Source organism: Chiloscyllium plagiosum, chromosome 12 (genome assembly GCF_004010195.1).
Source record: "Chiloscyllium plagiosum isolate BGI_BamShark_2017 chromosome 12, ASM401019v2, whole genome shotgun sequence".
In the NCBI taxonomy this organism is placed as follows: Eukaryota; Metazoa; Chordata; class Chondrichthyes; order Orectolobiformes; family Hemiscylliidae; genus Chiloscyllium; species Chiloscyllium plagiosum.
Genome location: NC_057721.1, coordinates 50,017,614 through 50,042,705, shown reverse-complemented (window position 1 = coordinate 50,042,705; position 25,092 = coordinate 50,017,614). Strand labels below are relative to the sequence as shown.

General features: G+C 40.9%; 1 protein-coding gene across 3 annotated transcripts in view; it reads left to right on the top strand.

Moving 5' to 3' along the window:
• The window catches only part of dusp27 (dual specificity phosphatase 27), a 47,801-nt gene that overhangs the window by 16,783 nt on the left and 5,926 nt on the right, over positions 1-25,092 (top strand). For all 3 annotated transcript variants that reach the window (XM_043701020.1, XM_043701021.1, XM_043701019.1), the window contains exons 3-5: positions 8,872-8,966; positions 11,999-12,227; positions 18,338-18,555. In XM_043701020.1, coding sequence (XP_043556955.1) covers positions 8,872-8,966; positions 11,999-12,227; positions 18,338-18,555 — 542 coding nt within the window. The remainder of the gene's footprint in view (positions 1-8,871; positions 8,967-11,998; positions 12,228-18,337; positions 18,556-25,092) is intronic.

The following is a 25,092-nucleotide window of genomic DNA, read 5'->3' as shown; positions in this document are numbered from 1 at the left end:
TTTTCCCTGGAGCGTCGGAGGCTGAGGGGTGAGCTTATAGAGGTTTACAAAATTATGAGGGGCATGGATAGGGTAAATAGACAAAAGTCTTTTCCCTGGGGTCGGGAAGTCCAGAACGAGAGGCCATAGGTTTAGGGTGAAAGGGGAAAGATATAAAAGAGACCTAAGGGGCAACTTTTTCACGCAGAGGGTGGTATGTGTATGGAACGAGCTGCCAGAGGAAGTGGTGGAGGCTGGTACAATTGCAACATTTAAGAGGCATTTGGATGGGTATATGAATAGGAAGGGTTTGGAGGGATATGGGCCGGGTGCTGGCAGGTGGGACTATTTTGGGTTGGGATATCTGGTTGGCATGGACAGGTTGGACCGAAGAGTCTGTTTACGTGCTATACATCTCTATGACCCTATGCCCCTCATGATTTTATAAACTTCTATTAGGTCACCCCTCAGCCTCCGACACTCCAGGGAAAACAGCCCCAGCCTATTCAGCCTCTCCCTATCACTCAAACCCTCCAACCCTGGCAACATCCTCATAAGTCTTTTCTGAATCCTTTCAGTTTCCACAACATTTTTCCTAATCCAGGGAGACCAGAATTGCATGCAATACTCCAAAAGTGGCTAAACCAATGTCCTGTACAGTCACAACATGACCACCCAACTCCTATATTAATGCACTGAGCAATAAGGACAAGCACTGAAAGTGTCGTGCCAGTATGTATGAACCATGAGGCAGTAGTGAGGACTGCAGATACTGGAAACCAGAATTTAGATTAGAGTGGTGGAAAAGCACAGCAGGTCAGGCAGCATCCGAGAAGCACGAAAATCGACGTTTCGGGCAAAAGAACTTCATCGGGAATGGGCAGTGTCTGGCGTAACCAACCTACTTTCAGAGCATGGTAGCATGGTAGTGATATTCCTGGATTAGTAACTGCTGTAATGTTCTGAAGTTGCAAGTTCAAATCCCACCTCTGTAGCATTGTGAATTTAAATTTATCTAATGAATAAATAATTGTTTGGTAGTGCAGCTGTTGATTATTTCTGAATAAAAGACATATTTTCTATGAATGCAGGAAGGTGGTAGTATATTTTTGACAATATGAAGTTGATTGACTGAAGGGCCTCTTCTGTTCTGCACGATTCTATAATTATAACGGCACATACAATTCTTCACACATACACAATTATGGTGGGATTTTCTTTTCATAGTGTGTGACATCAAAGGTCTAAAGCCCTTCAGCAGCAAAGTTACAGCAATTCTGTGATAGGCTTGTAGAATAAAGGTACCACATGGAGAAACATCTCGACTCTTGCTAATGCTTTCCTGGAAAGTCATCCTAGGGCCTTAAGAATGCAGTAGTGGATTAATTTTCCAAACTTCCTTGTATTCAGGACACGGAAATCTGACTGGAAAGTTGCAAATATAATTCCTGTGTTCAAGAAGGAAGGAATGAAACTACAGCAAGTTAGCCTGACATCTATCACGGGGAAAGTGTTAGAATCAATTGTTAAAGAGATTATGGCTGTGAACTTAGAAAAACGCAAGGGTAGTTGGAAGAGTCAGCATGGCAGAGTAACATGTGCTGTGGAAAAAGAAAAGCCTAGAGATGTACTGGATATTTTCTAATTAACCTGGTCACAGATATTAAAACACACCTCTTGTGCAGGTGAGAATTGAACCTGCGCCTCCTGGCTTAGAGGTAGGAACATTACCACTGTGTCACAGAAGCCCGCTAATAACAAATTTCAATTCACCTTTACCCACAACCAGGGATAGTGCAACTTACACTCACATGTGGATAACAAGGCAACATAATTGATTCTGCCAAGTTAAGAAATTTGCCTTAATTTGACTGTTCACACAGCAACAATAAAGTCGTTATTCTCTGACTGGGCCTTGAGCCAGGCTGCCACATAGACAGAACTGGCCATTGAGAGATGTACCATACTTAGATTTACATAACACATTTGATAAGGTGCCACTTTTGAGATTATTGCAGAAAATTAAAGTTCATTGTGTGTGGGGAAACATATTTGCATTGATGGAAGATTAGCTGCCTGGCAGCAAGTACAGTGGATGCATAATGAGTCTTTATCTGATTGGCAGGATATGACAAATGAAGTTCCACATGGGTCCATGGTGGGTCCTTAACTTTTTACAATTTACATCAATGACTTAGATGGAATGAAAGCACAGTAGCTAAATTTACAGGCAACATTGAGATTGGTAGGAAGCTATGTTTTGAAGAAGATATAGAAAGTTCTAGATGGATATAGATAGGTTGAATGAATGTGCAGTTGGAGTATTATGTGTAAAAGTGTGATATTGTTCACTTTGGCAGGAAGAACAAAAAAAGAAAACAGCGTATTACTTAAACAGGGAAAGATTGCTGAGTTCTGAGGCTGAGAGAGATTTAGATGTTCTGGCATACTAATCTAAAAAGGTTAGTGTGCAGGTTCTGCATGTAATCAAGAAGGCTATTGGGATGGTGCCCTTTATTACAAGAGGAATTGAACATAAAAGTAAACATGTTCTACTTTGGTTATACAAAGCAATGTGAAACCACTTCTCAAATATAGTGTGCAGTTTTGGTTTCCTTATTTAAGGAAGGACGTAAATCCACTGGAAGCAGTTCAGAAGAAGTTTATGAAATGAATAAATTGTCTTATGAGGATAGATTTGACAGGTAGGGCTTGTTTACATGTGAGTTTAGAAGAATAGGAATGGCTTAATTGAAGTGTATAAGGTTCTGAATGGACATGACAAGGTGGATATGGAAAGGGTGATCTCTGTTGTGGGTGAATCCTGAAGCGGGGGAACTGCATTAAAATTAGGGGTCGCCCTTTTGGACAGAGATAACGAGATTTTTTTTCTGAGGGTTTGACTGTCTGTCTCAGAAGGCGGTGGAGGTGGGGTCATCAAATACTGTTAAGGCAGAGCTTTACAGATGCTTATGCAGGGGAATCAAGGGTTATCAGGGATAGGTCTTTATCAAATATCTTCTCAAAATGTAAGTACAGTATATCCATCTTTATCCACAGCACATTTTACCCCTTCAGTGAACTCTAATAGACTAGTTAAACATTACTCCCCTTTAACAAAACCATGTTGACTCTGCCTTATTAACTTGAACTTCTCTAACTGCTTTGGTATAACATTTTTAATCATAGCTTCTATTATTTTCCCTGTGACATAGGTTAAGCTAACCGGCTGGTTCCTGCTTTCTGTCTTCCTTTTTGAATAACATTGTTATTCACTATCTTCCAATTTAATTCGACTGTCCTTGAATCTAAAGTTTGGAAAATTAAAACCAATACATCAATTATCTCACTAGTCACTTCTTTTAAGACTAGAATAGTATTCTTCAGGACCCAGGCATTTGCCAGCCCACAATTTACTCAGAGCCACTTCTCTGATGATTGTGATTTTCCTCAGTTTCTTTTTCCCTCCATTTCATAACTCAGCACTGCCTCTGTGATGTTACTTGTATCTTCTATAGTGAAGACTGCTGTACTGTCCTGTTCAATTAGCCCATAAGACTACAGGAAATAGGAACAGAAGTAGGTGGTCCAGCTCCTCGAGCCTCCTCCACCGTTCAATAAGATCATGGCTGATCTGACACTCCTCACTTCCTTTTCCTGGCCTTTCTCCATAGTCCTGGATTCCCTGACTGATCAAGGATCTACATATCTATCTCAGCCTTAAATATATACTTTACCATAAGACTTTACCTCCACAGCTCTCTGTGGTAAGGCTTTCCAAAGACACTCAACCCTCTGAGAGAAGAAGTTCTTCTGCATCTCAATCTTAAATTGGCATTCTGTAATTCTGAGACTGTGCCGTCTGGTTCTAGACTGTCCCATGAGAGGTAACATTTATCCCGTCAAGCCCCTTAAGAATCCTCTCTATCTCAAAGGGATCACCTCTGATTCTTCTGAACTCCAGTGAGTAGAGACCCAACCTGTTTAAACTTTGCTCATAAGACAATTCCTCTATACTAGGGATCAGACTGGTGAACCTTCTCTGAACTGCCTCCAATATTTCTTAAATAAGGGACCATTTTCTACCATTTCCTTATTTTCCATCATTAATTTTCCAATCTGAATTTTTATAGGACCTATGCTCACTTTGTTTTTGTTTTTCATCCTTAAATATTTATAGAAATTCTTGTTGTCCATTTTTATTGTTCTCACTAGTTTCCCTCATGCATTAATGTTTCCCTCAATACTAATTTTTTTTGTTATCCTTTGCTGTTTTTGATAATCCACCCAATCTTCTGACCTGCCACTTATTTTTGCACAACTATATGCTTTCTCTTTAAGTTTGATACTGTTTTTAATATTTCTAATTTAGCACAGGAGATGGATCATTCATGCATAAAATATAGGAGAAGTACACCATTCAGTCCATCAGGTCTACTCCACTATTCAATGAGATCATGGCTGATTTGATAATCCTCAATTCCATTTCCTCTCTTTTTCCTCTAACCCTTCGTTCCCTTGCTGATTAAAAATCTGTCTGTCTCAGTCTTGAATACATTTAATGAACCAGCCTGGACAATCCTCTGCAGTGAAGAATTCTACAGATTCACTACCGTCAGAGAAGATATTCCTCCTCAGCTCTATCTTAAATGGATGATGACTGGCTCTGAGATTATGCCCTCTGGTCCTGGACTCTCCCACAAGGCGAAACAACCTCTCTGCATTAACCCTATCAAGCTCTCTGATAACATTATATGTTTCAATAAGGTCACTGAGAATTCTTCTAAATGGCACTAAATATGAGCCCAATCTCCTCAACTCACCCCAGAAGAAAATCCCTCCATACATGAAGGCAACCTAGTGAATACACCAATTCCAGTATATCTCATCTTAGTTGCCCCTTTTGAATGGCTTCCTGTACTCATCCCTCTGAAGCCCTCTTTGCCATCCAGACAAACTGGAAGAACCCCAAACATGCTGCACAATTGCAAAGACTGAGGCTTCTTTACTTCTGCCTTCTGGGTGTCTTTACTTTCCTCACTTGCAGTCGCATTCTCCTGGCCCTGATTACTAAGCAAAACAAACGAATCAATCCCAAGAGGTGTGACTGTGTCCTATACAAATAATCCAGCTAACTCTCCTCCTTCCCAATGTATTGCACTGTCTACATTTCAGCCTCCAGCTGCTCGAACTTCAAACACTTGCTGCTGATCTGTTTGCTTTGGGCCAGCCTGTATCCAGTAACTCCCACATGCTGCAGCTGTGACACATCACCTGTTCTGCTATTCCTAATGTGTTATCAGGAGCTACTTAGTTATTGAGTTTAACTTTATATTTTGTTATGTTTTAATATATTTTAGTAATCTTTCCAAGAGCCACTGGATAATTTTCAACCTTAGGAATAGAATAACACTTATTCACTTTAGATGCTCATCAATTAACCAGCTTCTTCTTCTGAAGCAGTAAGAATCAATTTGTGGAGGTTGAAAAAAATTAGACAAAAAAAAGAAGCAACAGAAACAATTTCTTTCCCTTCCTCCATTCACTCTCTAAATCATTTGACTCGAGAACTCTGTTGTACATTGTACTCAAGGGCTAAATCAGATTAAGTTACTTAACTTTATATGCTCCCAACACACAGGGGCTATTTGGCTCAATCTAAGCTATTCTTTCACTGGAATCCTTGAAAAACCTCAGCTTAAGGTGGCAACTATATCATTTAAACTATAGATTTCAGTTTAGAGCTGATTACAAACCAAATTCAATTTTTACATAGTCTTAAAAATGATTTTCTTACTGAACAACTGCATGCAGTCAGCCTTACTACAAAGAAAAATTCTAATGGGAGCACCCACTAACTGTATTTAATGAAAGAAGTTAGAAAAGCTAAGGAAAAAGCATATAAGTGCGCAATAATGATTGGTCAGAATATAAAGAGCAAAAGAAAATGACTGAAAGATTAATCAGGAGGAGGAAATTACAGCATGAGAAGAAGATAAAGGAATGTAAAATGGACAACAAGAATTTCTACTAGAATTTAAAAAGGAAAATAATGAGTAAAGTGAGTGTTGGTCTTCTACAGAGTGAAAATGGAAAGTTTGTAGTAGATGATAAAGAAAGGGCATATGAAATGAACAAATATTTTATTTCTATCTTCGCAACAGAGAATATGAAAAGCATTCCAGTAGTGACTGTGAGTCAGGAGGTGAAAGGGACAGAGAAACTTACTGAAATTACAGTCATGAAGGAAGATTTACTAAGGAAACATGGAGCTACAGGCTGACAAATTGCTAAGATCTTCATGCTAGGATCTTAAAAGAGACGATTGTAGTCAATGAACTAGTTGATGTGATGGTGTTAATTTTTCAAACCTCCCTTGACTCATGAAAGGCCTATCAGACTGGAAAGTAGCAAATGTACCCTTTCTATTTAATCTTGGGGCACAGAGGAAAGCAAGAATTGTAGACTAGTTAGGTGGTGTCTGTCATTAGGAAGATCTTAAAATTGATCAATAAGATTATAGCTGCACATGTAGAAAACTCAAGGTAATGCTGAACAGTGTACGTAGTTTTGTCAAAGTTAAAACATATTTAAACAAGTTATTAGGTTTCTTTGTAGAAGTAACCTGTACTGTGGGTAAAGGGAGCCTGTAGATATACAGTACTTGCATTCCCAGAAGGCAAATGATAAAGTGCCACATTAAAGGTTAGTGCACAAAACAAAAGTGCATGGTGTAAGGGGTAACATATTGGCATTGATTGTAGATTAGCTGGAGAATAGAGACAAAGAGAATACATAAATGGGTTCTTGTCTGATTGACAAATAAAATCCTGCAAGGATCTGTGCTCGGACATCAACTTCCCACAGTTTACATCAATAACTTTGATAAGCGGAGTGAAGAGTATGGTAGCTAAATTCACAGATGAGGGCATAAGGAGGTTGCAGAAAGATATAGATTGAAAGATTGAGGAAACATCTGGGAGATGGAACATAATGTGAAAATGTGAGTGATTTTAACAAGATCAGCCTGGTGGACCACATAGAATATGTATTCCCTGATCGGGGCTGTTAATCTGGTCCTAATCAGGGAGCCCTGTCTGACAGATATAAATAGGAGGGTCAGAGATTCTGTTCACTGTGAGAGCTGGCTCTAAGGAAGCTGGATCAGTGTCAAGGACTCTGCGTGTGTAAATAAAGGGGTATCGGGATAATTCCCTCTGGAGTTATTTCAAGAACATGTGAAGTTGTTCACTTTGCGGGAAAAACAAAAATGCAAAGGATTACTTTAATAGAGAATAACTAGAATTCTAAAGAACAGAGGGATTTTAGGTATTCTAGTGCATGAGTTACAAAAAGTTAGTCTGCAGCTATACCCTATAATCAATATGTTTTCCTTTATTATGAGAGGAATTGAACATAAAAGTAAGGCTGTTGTGCTTCAGATATACAGCGATTTGATGAGACCACAACTTCAATATGGTGCACAGTTTTGGTCACCTAATTTAAAAAAGGATGTAAATGTATCAGAGGTTTCTAAGAGGTGTTTTACTAGATTCATAGCAGGAACAAGTGGGTTGTCTTGTGAGGGAAAGTTGGATAGACTGGAGTTTCGAAAAATGACCAGTGACTTGATTGAATTATGGAGAATCCAGAACTAAATGCTCTGTTCTAAAATTTGGTGTGGCCTTTTAGGATTGAGATATTTTTGTTTTCTTTGTTATACATGAGCATGCAGTACAAGAGCTGGAAGTCATATTGAGGTTGATATAAGCCAATAGTTCTACCTTAGCTGGAGTATTACATTCAGTTCTTGTACTGCAATGAAGGATGGGAAGGCATTGGAGAGATGTCAGAAGTGGTTTATGAGAATGGTCCTAGGAATGAGGAATGTCAGTTATAAAAATGAATTCAAGAAATTGGGATTGGTTTCCTTGGTGAAGTAAAAGCTTAGCAGAGATCTGATTAAAATGTATGAAGGGGACTGGACAGTGTAAATAGGGAGAAAATGTTTTCACTCGTAAAAAGATGGAGAATGGGAGAACACAGATTTAACATTACCTTTGAAAGAAGCAAAAGTGATCAGAGGTAAAACTTTTCAGATTGTGAGAGTTTAACTGCCTGAGAATGTAGAGGAGGCATATTCAATTAAGGCATTCAATAGGGAATGAGTTGCTTAACGAAAAGGAAGAATGTGCAGAAAGCATGAGAATGTTTATTTAGAGAGCCAGTATAGATAGAATGGGCTGAATGGCCTCCTTCTGCCTTGTCAATGTTTTGTAGTTCTGTGTCCCCTATTTGTACCAAATCTTGCAATAGTTGAAAGCAGATAAAGAAATAAACTTATAATCTTGTGATTGTACAATCTTTACTTAAAAGAACATTCACCAAAATGTGTCAACAAAACATATTTCCCTTTTTTTGTAAATTAGATCTTCATACTGTGAATAATTTTGGGAAAAGCTCCCCTGTTGCACTTCAAATGGTTCTATGGCATGTTTAATATATGTCTGAGACCACATGCTGTTTTGGCTTCATGTATATTCCAAAAGGCAATAGCCCTAGCAGTACAATGATCCTTCAGCATTCAAATGAAACATCCATCTAGATAATGAGCTTAACCCTGGCGTGGGATTTGAAATCACAACTTCCTGACTCAAAAACAAGCATTCTATCCACGACATGTAAAGCTTGCTGAAAATGGAAGTGTAAGACCTCCTCTAAATTAAATAAGAGCTGCTGATGGTAAAGCATGATTAGTAAATGTCACCTACTAAATAGTTTAATAAACAATGAGTTGTTTGAAATGAGCAGCAACAACGAAAGAAGGGAAAAGAAACAATATTAAAATGTATTCTTCACACCTAAACAACGTGTATTTGATTTTCATTACAGATTTTCCATTATGTCAGATACAGACACAGAGAGCATCTTCATGGAACCCATCCATCTCTCTTCTGCAGTTGCTGCAGCCAAGATAATTAATGAAGGTAAGATTCTCATGTTCCTAGATTATCTCCAGAAATATGTCAAATTTTAATACATCCCCAGTCCAAATTTTAATTCCAGACACATTTTGTACAGGTGGGTAATGGGAGAAATCAGAACTCACCTATTGCCTCTGCAAAGAGGCCCAGGCATGTCTTATCTTCTATCATTACAATTACTTTCATATATAAAAGTAACGTGCACAACAGATTTGATCTTTCCACGTTAAGTCCTGAAGAGAAGTTAATATACGACTACTTTGGAATATTTGGAACCTGTGTTCGAGTTAGAGAGCCATCCAGTGAAAGAAGCATGTTTCAAAAGTGACTTGACCTGATACTCACAGATTTAAATATTGTGGTAAAATTCACTGGTACAAATGTAATCCATTATGAAGGATCTGCAAAATTTGAATGTTTAAACAATTCAGAATCTTAAACCAGTTTAGATAAATTTAGAATCCGAGACTTGTGGGGAGAAACACAGAATACAATATACACAGTGTTTTATTTTGTTGAGTCACAATGATTTTGAAAGAAAGTCAAATAACACATTTTAAAATGTGACAGGTATTTGAAAGAAGTATGTTAACATACTTTTCGATTTGGTATGAGATGGTACTTTGAGTAATGGATTGCTTCAAATCTGCCAGGATATCTTGTAAGATTTATATCCAGTCGTAGAGTCATAGAGATGTACAGCACGGAAACAGACTCTTCGGTCCAACCCGTCCATGCCAACCAGATATCCCAACCCAAAATAGTCCCACCTGCCAGCACCCGGCCCATATCCCTCCAAACCCTTCCTATTCATATACCCATCCAAATGCCTCTTAAATGTTGCAATTGTACCAGCCTCCACTACTTCCTCTGGCAGCTCATTCCATACATGGACCAACCTCTGCGTGAAAAAGTTGCCCCTTGGGTCTCTTTTATATCTTTCCCCTCTCACCCTAAACCTATGCCCTCTAGTTCTGGACTCTCCGACCCCAGGGAAAATGCTTTGTTTATTTATCCTATCCATGTCCCTCATAATTTTGTAAACCTCTATAAGGTCATCCGATGCTCCAGGGAAAACAGCCCTAGCCTGTTCAGCCTCTCCCTGTAGCTCAGATCCTCCAACCCTGGCAATATCCTGCTAAATCTTTTCTGAACCCTTTCAAGTTTCACAACATCTTTCTGATAGGAAGGAGACCAGAATTGCACGCAATATTCCAACAGTGGCCTATCCAATGTCCTGTACAGCCGCATCATGACCTACTAACTCCTGTACTCAATACTCTGACCAATAAAGGAATGCCAAGCGCCTTCTTCACTATCCTATTTACCTGTGACTCCACTTTCAAGGAGCTATGAACCTCCACTCCAAGGTCTCTTTGTTCAGCAACACTCCCTAGGACCTTACCATTAAGTGTATAAGTCCTGCTAAGATTTGCTTTCCCAAAATGCAGCACCTCGCATTTAACGGAATTAAACCCCAACTGCCACTTCTCAGCCCATTGACCCGTCTGTCTAAGGGAAGCCACAAACAGATGCCCAGAGACTCATTGATCAGGCAGTTGGCTGAAGGCAGTGGTGACCAGAAATTCCTTTGCAATAATGGATTCGATGGTACACCTCAAAGTCACTTTCAGAGTGTGAATTTTGCTTCAAGAGTAGTACCACACATTTTATGCGGAGATTCGCAAACTGGTTTACATGTGGCTGGTACAAATTCAGGCAATTCGACACACAAATCTACAAAATAAGGTAACAAAATTAATCGTTGTCCAAATAACTTTCATTTTATCATGTACTGAAAGATAAAAATGGTTGCTGTATTGCTATGAAAATTTCCTCAAGCAGGAAACCTAATCTAAGTGCTTTGTCACTTACGGTGTCTCCAACAGCTGGGCAATTGTTGGCATGTTTGTTTTCCAGGCTTCTGCAGAAAGGATAGACTGCAACACAGACACTGTAAAGAAAAGAAAACTCAGGTTCCATTTTTATGCATCGTCCTACTTCTTGCACACATTTTGTTTCATCAAATGAACCAAAAAAACAGAAGATTAGCAAATATGCACTGGAAAAAATGTATAACATGTAATGAAGGACATTTTGCAAGTTGTCACCATCTATTTCCCTACATTCTATAACTTCCATGTCCTTTTCCACAGTAAATACTGATGCAAAATACTTATTTCGTATCTCCCCCATTTTCTGCGGCTCCACACAAAGGCCGCCTTGCTGATCCTTGAGGGGCCCTATTTTCTCCCAAGTTATCCTTTTGTCCTTAATGTATTTGTAAAAACCCTTTGGATTCTCCTTTAATTCTATTTGCCAAATCTATCTCATGTCCCCATTTTGCCCTCCTGATTTCCCTCTTAAGTATACTCCTACTGCCTTTATAGTCTTCTGAGGATTCACTCGATCTATCCTGTCTATACCTGACATATGCTTCCTTCTTTTTCTTAACCAAACCCTCAATTTCTTTAGTCATCCAGCATTCTTTATACCTACCAGCCTTTCCTTTCACCCTAACTGGAATATACTTTCTCTGGATTCTTGTTATCTCATTTCTGAAGGCTTCCCATTTTCCAGCCGTCCCTTTACCTGCGAATATATGCCTCCAATCAGCCTTTGAAAGTTCTTGCCTAATACCGTCAAGATTGGCCTTTCTCCAATTTAGAACTTCAACTTTTAGATCTGGTCTATCCTTTTCCATCATTATTTTAAATCTAATAGAATTATGGTCGCTGGACCCAAAGTGCTCCCCCACTGACACCTCAGTCACCTGCCCTGTCTTATTTCCCAAGAGTAGGTCAAATTTTGCACCTTCTCTAGTAGTACATCCACATACTGAATTAGAAACTCCTTAGGACAATATCCTTATTTACAAGTCTTGTGGTGGATGATGTTTCTACGTGTTCTATTCATTTCATGTTTCTTGGTTTGGATTTCATACCGTCTGTGCTTCATTACTCCAGTGTTCAATCTAAATTTTAAAATGGTTCCTTCATATCTAATGTTAATTCTTTAGTCTTTTGTATCTGAAGAGTTGAAACCCAAAGAAGTAAAAGTTGAGCCAATGTCACCAAACCTGATGGAATCAGCTGAGCAGCTACTGGTAGAAGATCTTTATAACCGGGTGAAAATAAAGTTTGATGACACCAGCAAATTCAACACTCCTTGTATCATGGACATTCAGCGTGCACTGATGCACAAGATGGAGGCCCCCAGAGAACTAATGGATGAGGTGTGGCCAAATGTCTTCATAGCTGAAAAGTAAGTTTTAATAAGTAATATACTGTAAATGCAGAGAACTGAAATAAGACCAGAGAAAATCAGAAGGTCAGGTAACATCTGTGGATAGAAAAAATGAGCTTTCAGGTAGAATCATAGTATCATGGAGTCATGATGTGAACAAAGTGGGAACTGGGGAATTTAAATTGTAAATGCTTTTCCCCTCTTAAGCCCAGACAATGAAGTATTGGTTGATTTACTCAATGCAGGGGTTTCAAAAGCTTCTGGAAATACAATCATGTGTTCAGCTTCTGCCATTTTATGAGACCAGTAAGACTATCCATTTTTAAAAGAAACAGAACTTAAACTTGAAAGTACAGAAGATAAAGCAATTTTCTTTGGGAATTCTCTTTGTCCTCTGGTCATGACAATGACTACAACATGGAAGGAATATCCAACCTGTCAGCTTGTCTCTGTATGAAAGCAATGCAACTGATCCCTTACGCTCACTCTAACCCCTATTCCTGCAATTTCTTTTTCTTCAGAATCTTAACCATTCCCCTTTTGAAAGCCATGATGTCACATGCCTCCATCACATTCTCAGCCCATATGTTCCAGGTGCAAAACAACATTTTCCTCCAATCGCCTTTGGATCTTTTCCCACCTGCCTTCGTTCAGTGTCCTCTATCAATCAAACCCCTGCCAATGAGAAAAGTTTCTTACTTTCTATTCAGGGCAGGCAATGGCCTAGTGGTATTATCGCTGGACTGTTAGCCCACGGTCCCAGGAAATGTTCTGCGGACCTGGGTTTGAATCGCGCCATGGCGGATGGTGGAATTTGAATTTGATAAATATCTGGATTTAGATTTTAATGATGACCATAATCCATTGTTGTGTGTTGGAAAAATCCATCTGTTTCATTAATGCTCTTTAGGGAAGAAAACTGCCATTCTTACCTGGTCTGGCCTATACGTGACACCAGACCCACAGTAATGTGATTGACTCTTAACATCCTCTGGGCAATTACAGAAGGACAACAAATGTTGGCCTAACCCAGTTATGCCCTCATCCTGAGAATGAATTTTTTAAAAAGTCCCAACCCTTCATGATTTTGAATAATTCTGTCAAATCTGCTCTCAATTTTTTCTAAGGAAAAGAAGTCCCCACTCCTCCAATCTATGTGACTGAAATGCCTCATCCTGGCACTTAATTAATCTTTTTGCATCCTCTCTAAACATTCACATCCTTCCAATAGCGCATTACCCATAATTGTTCAGTTTACTACAGATGAGGTTGAACCAGAATTTCTAAAGGTTCATCATAATTTTGTGGCCTCTGGCTCTATCCCATTATTTCTAAAAGCCGAGACTCCTCGTGTCTGTTTAACCACCTCTTCGATTTGTCCTGCCACTTTCAATGATTTATAACACATACCTCCAGGTCTCTGTGGTCCTGCACTCCCTTTGGAATCATGCCTTTCATATTGTCTCTCCTCAGTCTTCCTCCCAAACTATATCACTTCATACTGCTCTGCATTAAATTTCACCTATTACATGTATACACCTATTCCACCAGCCTATATCCTCTTGAAGTTTATCACTATCTTCCTCATCATTCAAGGTTTGTGTCATCTGAATTTTTAAAAATTTTGTCCTGCACATTAAGTCGGAGTTATTAACGTATATCAAGAAAAGCAACACTCCTTGTTCGATCAATGATTATTCTTCACAACTGAAAAATAGTTGGAACTGTATCATGCTTTAAACAAATATAGATAGGGAAAAAAAAAGCGTGTAAGGAAGGAGAGAATAAATGGACAAAGTGAGGACTGCAGATGCTGAAGATCAGAGTTGAAAAGTGTGGCGCTGGAAAAGCACAGCTGGTTAGGCAGATTCCGAGGAGCAGGGGAATTGACGTTTCGGGCGTAAGCCCTTCATCATGACAAAAGTGATTATGCTTTTACATAAAGGAGATGGTAATGGAAAACAAAAGATGCAAACGCTAGAAATGAAATAAAAACAGCAGATGCTGATAATCCATCTGTAGATGCTGCCAGACTTGCTGAGATGGTAATGGAACAAGAACTGTGCATAAAGGAGTTTAGAAGAAAAATGAAGGCAGAGGTTACAATCTGATTCTAAACAGTATTGAGTCCATAAGAGTGTAAAAGGTTGAATCAAAAGATGAAGTGCTATACCTGGAGTTTGTGTTGAGCTTTATTTGAACAGTGTAGGAGGCTGAGGGTAAAGAGTTCAGAGTGGGGGTAGGGGGAGAAAATTAAAATAACAGGCAACAGAGTCTTGCTTGCTAATCAATTGAGGTGTGCTACAAAATCATCACCTAATCTTGATCTCACCAATGTAGAGAAGATCGTATCATTAGCATAAATATGGGACAGTAAATTGAAAGGAGTATATCTCAATCATTGTTTCATCTCGACAAGGTGTTTAATCACATTGTTTCGCAATGTTTCTGGAGAGACCTGGGTAGTGAGGAGGAAATTTGGAAATTGAGGCTAAGAACGGGCAGCACGGTGTACAGTGGTTAGCACTGCTGCCTCACAGCGCCAGAGACCCGGGTTCAATTCCCGCCTCAGGCGACTGACTGTGTGGAGTTTGCACGTTCTCCCCGTGTCTGCGTGGGTTTCCTCCGGGTGCTCCGGTTTCTTCCCACAGTCCAAAGATGTGCAGGTCAGGTGAATTGGCCATGCTAAATTGCCCATAGTGTTAGGTAAGGGGTACATGTAGGGGTATGGGTGGGTTGCGCTTTGGCGGGTCGGTGTGGACTTGTTGGGCCGAAGGGCCTGTTTCCACACTGTAAGTAATCTAATCTGATCTAATCTAAACTTGAAACTGTGATCCCTTATTCTGACAGAACAGATGCAAGTGCAGCATATGGACAGCTGAAAATCTGGAGTTGATCCTAGTGCTTGCTTTTTGTGCTCTGAAGGCAGTCTTAGAAGGCAGTCAAGAGTTAACCACATTAATGTAGGTCTGGAATCATCTATAGGCCTGATACGTTAGGAAATTCTTCTTTTGCTGTGTAAATTGGTACGCCCTTTTCAAGTTGGTTTCTTACATCCTATTCCTGATGAGAATAGGTTTTCTTGCTTAGAAGACAATTTAAGCCAGATGAGTTTTTACAATAACAAATGGCATTTACTAGCGCATGATAAAATGGTAACACTTCATGGTCACCCTTATTGATATTAGCTTCTTATTCTGGATCTATTTAATTAACTGAATTTAAATTCCCCACTTATCTTTTTGAATTCATGTCTTCAGACCTTTTGTACAGGCCTTTGATTAAAGAGTCATCGAGTGATGGAGTTTTTACAGCTTGGAAACAGGCCATTTGGCCCATCATTTCCAAGCTGATTATCAAGCATGTATCTGTTCTAATCCCATTTTCCAGCACTCAGCCTGTAGCCTTGTATTCAGTGGTGTTTCAAGTGCTCATCTGAATACTTCTTAAGGGTATTGAGAGTTATAACCGCTATCACACTTTTAGGCAGCGCATTCCAGATACCCACAACCTTTTGGATATAAAAAGAGTTTCCTCAAATCTCCTCTAAACCTTATGCTCCATACCTTAAAACTGTGCCCCCTAGTTATTGACCCTTGTACAAATTGGAAAAGTTTCACCCTATCTGCTCTATCTATTCCTCACATGATTTTGTATATGTCAAACATGTTCCTCCTCAACCTACACTGCTCTGCCAGCCCAATAACAACAGCAATATACCAACGATAGTCAATAATGGTTGGAATCTGGAACACACTGCCAGGATGGGTGGTGGAAGCAGATATGATATGATATAAAGGACTTTTTGATAAGCACATGAATATTGCAGGAAATGGAGGGGTATGGACTATGGGCAGGTGGAAGGGATTAGTTGAATTTGACATCATGTTCAGCACAACATCATGGGCCAAAGGGCCCATTCCTGTGCTGTACTGTTCAGTATTATGTGTTCTAATGAAGGAGGGATGGACCAACAATATTAGATGTGGAGCCATAGTTGAGCCTGATCAAAGACACAACACCAGTCTTGAATAGCAACATGCTCCTGACCTCAGATAAAGACAGAGTCAAATGTATGTCATTTTCAAGGTCATTGTTTAGTGGAAGCCTTCCTGCACTATTGTATCCCTATCATTCTCACTAATTTCCTCTCTTTCATTGTGAGCTCCCAGTATTAAACACTCATCATCAACCATACAGCTAAACAAGTACTGGAGGAATATGTACAATGCCCATCAAATATCCCTTACAACCATTTCAATTCCTTTGTGTGATGTGGTGTATTTTTTTCTTTTCCTGACAATTCTTTTGGTGTTCTGAGTGCTAATAGAGCACTGCTTTTAAGTAGTACAGTGATGAGAAAACAGAATGAAATGGCCAGCTGATGGTAGTCTTCAAGGTGCTCCTGTGATGGCGTTGTTAAATTGGGACCGCCAGCCCGGTGTACAGTTAGTTCCTGAAGGCAAGTTTGTGACTGGAGAGTCAGGAGAATGTAATCAGTTTCAAGCCCCTTTCATGTATTGTGTGTGTCTTATTCTACAATGAAAAAATAATAATGACTGACTGAGGCCTATACGAGCAATGTAGTTGAGCAGCATGTGCCCTTAGACTGGAACTGTAACAATAGGCAGCATGCAAAAGTGGGAATGTTGGTATTGAAAGGTTAATTGTTGGTAGTACAGAACTTAAATACTGTAAATAGAGACACAAAGCTGAAACGTTTTGATTGTACTCATCAGAATGAGAATGCAAAAAGCAACATTGATACCAACTTATAAAGCAAAAGAGGAAAGATGCTGATTGGTTTAAGTATCATTGGCATAGAGATGCAACAGGAACAATTCACTTTCAATCTCATCTCTCAGACCAGGCAGTTAGACTATGACTGGTCAGGGTATTGCCCTGGAAATACAGCAGAAATTAATAGTTTCAATAACACTTTTCTTTGCCAAATCTAATGGTGCAATGTATGTACAAGCTCTTTCTGTCTACATATAACAGGGTCCCATGTGTTAAAATATGTAGTCTCGAGCACACACCACACTTTGAGCCCAACTGATATTCTGAAATTGTTTTCTGGTATAATTCTTAGCACAGTCTAGGTTCGTTAAAAAATGATTGTCCAATAGCACAATCACATGCTTTCAAGTACAAGCTGGTTGAGCTTGATTGTTTTGCCACCTGCTGCAAACTGACAATAGGATGAGTTGTTTGATATGATCTGCCAATCATTGAGATATGCAGCCTATTTATCTGGTATCACACCAATGTTAAAACTCATATATCACTTTACTCATTTGTGTAGTAGGAGAAACATTTTAGCTTGGTGGCAGTATCCTGGTAAACCTAGTCCTTGTGTCCTAGACCTGATGGCTAAAGAAGCTTCACCTTGTATCAGTAGTGAAAGGTTCTAAGTGGGGGGCAGAAATAAAAGCAGTAAAGGCAATCTGCTTTATATCACAATTGTCATGAACATACTTATAATCAATCTAGAAGGTCTGCCTCTGAGCTTCACGGACTGCTTTCACTTTTCTGTAGCGACTTGGCAGGCATTATTTTGAGAAGGATATGGTTTGCAAGGTACAGTGCTGGTGCATCTCCTTATCTGCAGTTTCCTCAACATGATGTCTAAGATTTTTCATTAAAGGGAGCATTCCTGCCTGTACCTTGCAAACCATATGATTCATATTTTCCAGCAGTTGCCACAAGGCTGTTCACCACAACAATGAGTGCTCTGTGTAGGCATATTTCAAAATGCTACACTTGTCTTTTCTGACTTCTGCATGGGAAGTTATCCTCCCGAGTTATCCTCTGAGACTGCTAACAAAATGATCCTGCTATGCAGCTCACCACCGCCTTCTCAAGGGCAATTAGAGATGGGCAGTGAATGCTAACCCAGCCAGCGATATCCACATCCCATTTGTAAATAAAAGAAAAAGTGAATGGAGTGTGAGCAGCAATAACCTAGTGTTCTGGCCTTGCAGCCGTGTATTTTTCAGAGCACCTGACATAATGTTACTGTGAAAAGTGTCATAGTTCTACAAAGATGCCTGTAATACACTTGTATGCCCTAAATTATCATTTTAATCAGGTTGAAATGGGAATAAGCTTTAATTTTGTTTTTTCAGGGGTGCAACTGTGAATAAGGTTCGTTTGAAACGATTGGGTATAACTCACATCCTTAATGCTGCCCATGGTACGGGTGTATACACCAAGACAGACTTTTATGCAAAAATGGAAATTCAATACCTTGGAATCGAAGCTGATGACTTTCCTGATTTTGACCTATCCAAACATTTCCGTAAAGCTGCAGAGTTTATGGATGAAGCACTTCTAACATACAGAGGTAAAAAGTGATTGGAAATTGCAATGTTAATCGAATCAGGGCATTGTAAGATATGGTATAGGCCCTAACGGGATAGGGTGAGCCTTGGTCTTCTATAGATGGCATTGTGGGTTTAGTTGCTTCCATTAAGTGAATCTCATACTCTTGATGTTTTGGAGTTGCCTGACATGGCCCAATTTACATCTATAAAATAGTCCAGAGTTAACAATATAAAAACGTATCCTACTTTTTATACATATTGGATATAATTGATTATATTTCATAGGTACATCTCATCTGCCCTTCATGTCTTTAGATTAGCAAACTGTTTCTATGTTAGTTAACTGAGGCCAGAAAGAAACATTGAGCCACTTTATATCTATGACAGCAAGTGCCTCTACAAAGCAAGAGTTATCATACAGTCATAGAGATGTACAGCACAGAAACAGATCTTTCGATCCAACTCGTCTATGCCGACCAGGTATCCCAACCCAATCTAGTCCCACTTGCCACCACTTGGCCCATATCCCTCCAAACCCTACCCATTCATATACCCATCCAAATGCCTTTTCAATGTTGCAATTGTACCAACCTCCACCACTTCCTCTGGCAGCTCATTCCATACATTTAACGCCCTCTGCGTGAAAAAGTTGTCCCTTAGGTCTCTTTTATATCTTTCCCCCCTCACCCTAAATCTATGCCCACTAGTTCTGGACTCCCTGGCCCCAGGGAAAAGACTTTGTCTATTTATCCCATCCATGCCCCTCATGATTTTATAAACATCTATAAGGTCACCCCTCAGCCTCCGACGCTCCTGGGAAAACAGCTCCAGCCTATTCAACCTGAGATGTTTTAGGAGTAATGGTTTGATTCAGTTAATACGATTTGTGCCATTTGACTTTATATCGATGAACGTTATGGTTGCCCATAAGAGTGAATCATCTTGTTTGACTAAACAAAATAACTTGTGCGACCATTTCCTCTACTGATTTAAGTTTGGGTGAAAGTCAACACTGGCAACTGTCTGTTTTTAAAGTTTTTAATCTCCTTATGTTTACACCGGGCCAATGACAAACATGTTAGTTCACATTCTTCCTCCCATTTTTCTCTGCATTACATTTCATCCGCCATGTATCTGTCCATCTGTCTTCTCCTGATATCTATTACGGTCCAGCTTATTGCTCTTTACATTTTTAAGCTCTGTATCATCTGCAGACTTTGACATTAAGTACTGAGTATCCTTGTGCTGTCTATCTGTCTGTCTGTCCTTCCATTTTCTTTGGGTTATGGAGTCCCATCTAACTACAGGGGAAAGGTACTGCAGCGGTTTGCTATTGCTTTCTGCAGGCTGGTGGCCAGGATACTTTCTCACTCTTACATCCTCAGGCACATTGGAAGTATTTACAAGCTGGCAATTAACCTCTATGCCTTGCATTATGAACACACTATTATGACATGGGACTCAAACTCAGAACATCTGGCCCAGACGTAAGTCTATAAGACCATTAAACAATGTTCCCTCTAAGCTGCACTCTAGTATCCTATGAATGGCAATCATTACATCGGTTTCCTGTTTTTAAAGTCACTGCTACTCACAGGCTGCAGAGCCCACACACTGGGTAAGAAAATTAGAGGAAATGTTGCAGAGGGACAGACGTTGGACATTCAGCCCATCAAGTCGACTCTGCTGATCAATGATAGCATGGCCGATCTCAAAATCCTCAACTTCACTTTCCTCTCTTTTTATCCCCCTAAACCTTGAATCCTTTATGATTAAAAATTTATCTCAGCCTTGAATATACTTAACAACATAGCCTTGACAGTCCTCCGTGGGAAAGAATTTGATCCACCACTTTGAGAGAAAATATTCCTCCTCATCTCTGTCTTAAATGGGTGACTCCTGACACTGAGATTATACCCTCTCATCCTAGACTCTCCTGCAAGAGAAAACAACCTTTCCATATCTACTCTTGTTAAATCTCCTAAGAATCTTATGTTTCAATAAGGTCTCTTGTCATTCTCCTAAATCCCAATGAATATAGGCCCAATCTACTCATCATCACTTCATAAAAACCCTCCATACCCAGGATCAAACTAATGAAACGTCTCTGGACTACCTCCAGCATGGTATATCTTCCTTGAGTTTTTCAGCTGTACTCTGACCAGTGGCTTGTTTTAAACAAAACATTCACATTTTTATACTCCATTCCTTTTGAAATAGGAAAGACATTTCATTTGTCTTTCCTATCATTAACGGAACTTTGAATGCCTACAGTTTGGCAGCAGGTCACTTGGCCCATTATGTCCACATCAACCCTCTGACCAGCATCCCAGCCGGACCCACTGTCTACCTTAGCCTGTAACCCACGCAGAGGAGAATGTGCAAACTCAACACAGACAGTCTCCTGAGGTTGGAATTGAACCTGGGTCACTGGCACTGTGAAGCAACAGTGCTAACCACTGAGTCACTGTGCTACACTTGGATGCAAGTTTTTTGTAATTCATATACTAGGACCGTCATCACTCTGTGCTGCAGTTTTCTGCAGTCTTTTCCTACTTAAATAATATTCAGTTCTTATATTCTCACTTTCATAGTGCATAATCTCATATTTCCCCATGTTATATTCCATATGGCAAGTTTTTTTCACACTCCTGTAACCTGACTATATCACTCTGCAGATTCCTTGTGTCTGCCCACACCTCCTCCCTCACCTCCATCCAAGACACCAAAGGAGCCTTCCACATCCATCAAAGTCTTACCTGCACATCCACCAATGTCATTTATTGTACCCGTTGCTCCCGATGCAGTCTCCGGTACATTGGGGAGACTGGACGCCTCCAAGCAGTGAACTTTAGGGAACATCTCTGGGACACCTGCACCAATCAACCATATTGCCCTGTGGCCCAACATTTCAACTCCCCCTCCCACTCAGCCGAGAACATGGAGGTCCTGAGCCTCCTTCACCGCCGCTCCCTCACCAGCCGACGCCTGGAGGAAGAACACCTCATCTTCCATCTTGGAACACTTCAACCCCAGGGCATCAATGTGGAATTCACCAGTTTCCTCATTTCCCCTTCCCCCACCTCACCCCAGTTCCAAACTTCCAGCTCAGCACTGTTCCCATGACTTGTCCTACCTGCCTATCTTCCTTCCCACCTATCCACTCCACCCTCCTCCCTGACCTATCACCTCCATCCCCACCCCCATTCACCTATTGTACTCTATGCTACTTTCTCCCCACCCCCACCCTCCTCTCATTTATCTCTCCACCCTGCAGGCACTCTGCCTCTATTCCTGATGAAGTGCTTTTGCCTGAAACATCAATTTTCCTGCTCCTCAGATGCTGCCTGAACTGCTGTGCTTTTCCAGCACCACTCTCCCAACGATAACTCTTGACTTGTGGTATGTTCCTATCCCCTTCCATCGCTAAACTAAATGTAACTGAATTATGGTCACTCTTTCCAAAGTGCTCACCTGCCACTAAATCAAACATCTGACCTGGTTCATTACCAAGCACCAGATTCAATGTGGCCTCCCCTCCTGTCGGCCCTTCGACATACTGTGTCAGGAAACCCTCCTGCACACGTTGGACAAAAACTGATCCATCCGACGTACTAGAGTTCTAGCATTTCCAGTCAATGTTGGGGAAATTAATGTCTCCCATAATGACCACCTTGTTCCTTTCACTCCTACCCAGAATCGTTTTGCCAATCCTCTCCTCTACAGCCCTGGAACTCTGCAGAGGCCTATAAAAAAACTCCCAGCAGTGTGACCTCTCCTCTCCTGTTTCTAACCTCAGCCCATACTACCTCAGTAGATAAGTCCTTGTCAAAAGTTATTTTAGCCATCGTTATGCTGTCCTAGACTAACAAGGTCACACCTCCCCCTCTTTTACCACCTTGCCTGTTCTTAATGAAAGGTCTAAACCCTGGAACCTGCAACATCCATTCCTGACCCTGCTCTATCCATGTCTCCGAAATGGCCACAACATCGAAGTCCCAGGTACCTATCCATGCTGCAAGCTCATTTACCGTATTTCAGATATTTCTGGCGTTGAAGTAGACACACTTCAATCCAGCTTGCTGTCTGCCAGCACACTCCTGTCACTGTGAAATCCTGTCCATTCCCTCCCTACTCTCATCCTCCTGTGCACTGTTACTACACCTCAGATTCCCATACCCCTGCTGAGCTAGTTTAAACCCACCCAAATAGCACCAGCAAATTTCCCACGCAGGATATTAGTACCCTTCTGGTTCAAGTGAAGACCATCCTGTTTGTACAAGTCCCACCTTCCCCAGAATGAGCCCCAATTACCAATGTACCTCAAACCCTTCCTCCTGCACCATCCCTGCAGTCACATGTTCAGCTGATATCTCTCCCTATTCCTTGCCTCGCTTTCACGTGGCACGGGTAACAAACCAGAATAACAACTCTGTTTATTCTAGCTCTCAGCTTCCACTCTAGCTCCCTGAAATCCTGCCTTACATCCCTATCCCTCTTTCTACCTATGTCATTGGTACCTATGTGGACCATGAGTTGGGGCTGGTCACCCACTCCCTTCAGGACCCCAAAGACATGATCCGAGACATCATGGACCCTGGCACCTGGGAAGCAACACACCAATCGTGAGTTTTGTTTGTTCCCAAGAAACCTTCTAACTGAGCCTCTAACTATTGAGTCCCCAATGACTAACACTCTCCTCCTTTCCCTCCTTCCCTTCTGTGCAACAGGGACAGACTGTGCCAGAGACCTGTACCCCACTGCATGCCCCTGGTAAGTGCCCCCCACTCCCAACAGTATCCAAAATGGTATACTTGCTTTTATGGGGAATGACCATAGGGGATCCCTCCACTGACTGACTGTTTTTCTCCCTTTGAACAGATACCCACCTCTCTTCTTGCCTAGGAGTAACTGCTTCCCTGTAGCTCTTATCTATCACAGCCTTTGCCTCCTGAATGATCTGAAGTTCACCCAGCTCCCGCTCCAGTTCCCTAACGTGGTCTTGGAGGAGCAAGAGTTGGGTGCACTTCCTGCAGATGTACTTGGATGGGACACTAATGGGTCCTTCATCTCAAACAACATGCAGGAACATTCCTCTCCCTGCCTGCCATCCCTGCTAGTCCCCTTATCAGAAAGTAAAAAGGAAGAGAAGCTTACCTGATGTATCCCTTGTGTTTAAGGTTAGAGGAGGTGGTTGGGTGGGAGGCCCTACAAATGTAGGGTGTCGGGTTTAGAATACATAGGTGGAGGGAAATTTTTAAAAATCCCTCATTTCTCAGAAACCTCTGTTCTCTGATGTTAAATGTAAAGACTCAAATCAGTGACTCACCGCTCGCGACCGGCCCCTGATCCAAGCTCCCGCCCTTCGAGCTGCTGCTGCTGCTGCTGCTGCTGCTGCAGAAAAACAGAAAAATCTCTTAGACATAAAGCCTGAAAGGTCCTCTGGAGCTGATGGCCAGCGTCCTAGAGCGTTAAAATAAATGGCTTCAGAGGTAGTCAATTCTTTGGTTGTGATTTTACACGAGAGGCTATGATGTGGTTTGAATTCACATCCTTAAAATATCAGCTCTGCCTTCCGTATTACTAGCCTAGTGACATTACTACTGTGCCACCTTCTCCTATATTTGAATGCATTTGACACTGATTTTTAAAAATGTTTTGAGGAAGTAATAAGAAAGGTAGATGTGATGTACAAAAGGTTAGCATAATTGAGTGGGGAAAATTGGAGGGCTATGGAAAAACGCAAGGCATACCATACTTTCACAAATGGAAAAAAATTTCTCCCAATTTACTGTTTCCATTCATAGAGTCATAGAGATGTACAGCATGAAAACAGACCGTTCGGTCCAACCCGTCCATGCCGACCAGATGTCCCAACCCAATCTAGTCCCACCTGCCAGCACCCGGCCCATATCCCTCCAAACCCTTCCTATTTATATACCCATCCAAATGCATCTTAAATGTTGCAATTTTACCAGCCTACACCACTTCCTCTGGCAGCTCATTCCATACACGTACCACCCTCTCCGTGAAAACGTTGCCACATAGGTCTCTTTTATATCTTTCTCCTCTCACCCTAAACCTAGGCCCTCTAGTTCTGGACTCCCCGAATCCAGGGAAAAACCTTTGCCTATTTACGCTATCCATGCCCCTCATAATTTTGTAAACCTCTATAAGGTCACCCCTCAGCCTCTGACACTCCAGAGAAAACAGCCCCAATCTGTTCAGCCTCTCCCTATAGCTCAAATCCTCCAACCCTGGCAACATCCTTGTAAATCTTTTCTGAACCCTTTCAAGTTTCACAACATCTTTTTGATAGGAAGACCAGAATTGCACACAATATTCCAACAGTGGCCTAACCAATGTCCTGTACAGCCACAACTTGAAAGCTGATTGGAGGTAGATGTTCGCAGCTAAAGGGACAGCTGGAAAATAGGAAGCCTTCAGAAATGATATAACGAGAATCCAGAGAAAGTATATTCCTGTCAGGGTGAAAGGAAAGGCTGGTAGGTATAGAGAATGCTGGATGACTAAAGAAATTGAGGGTTTGGTTAAGA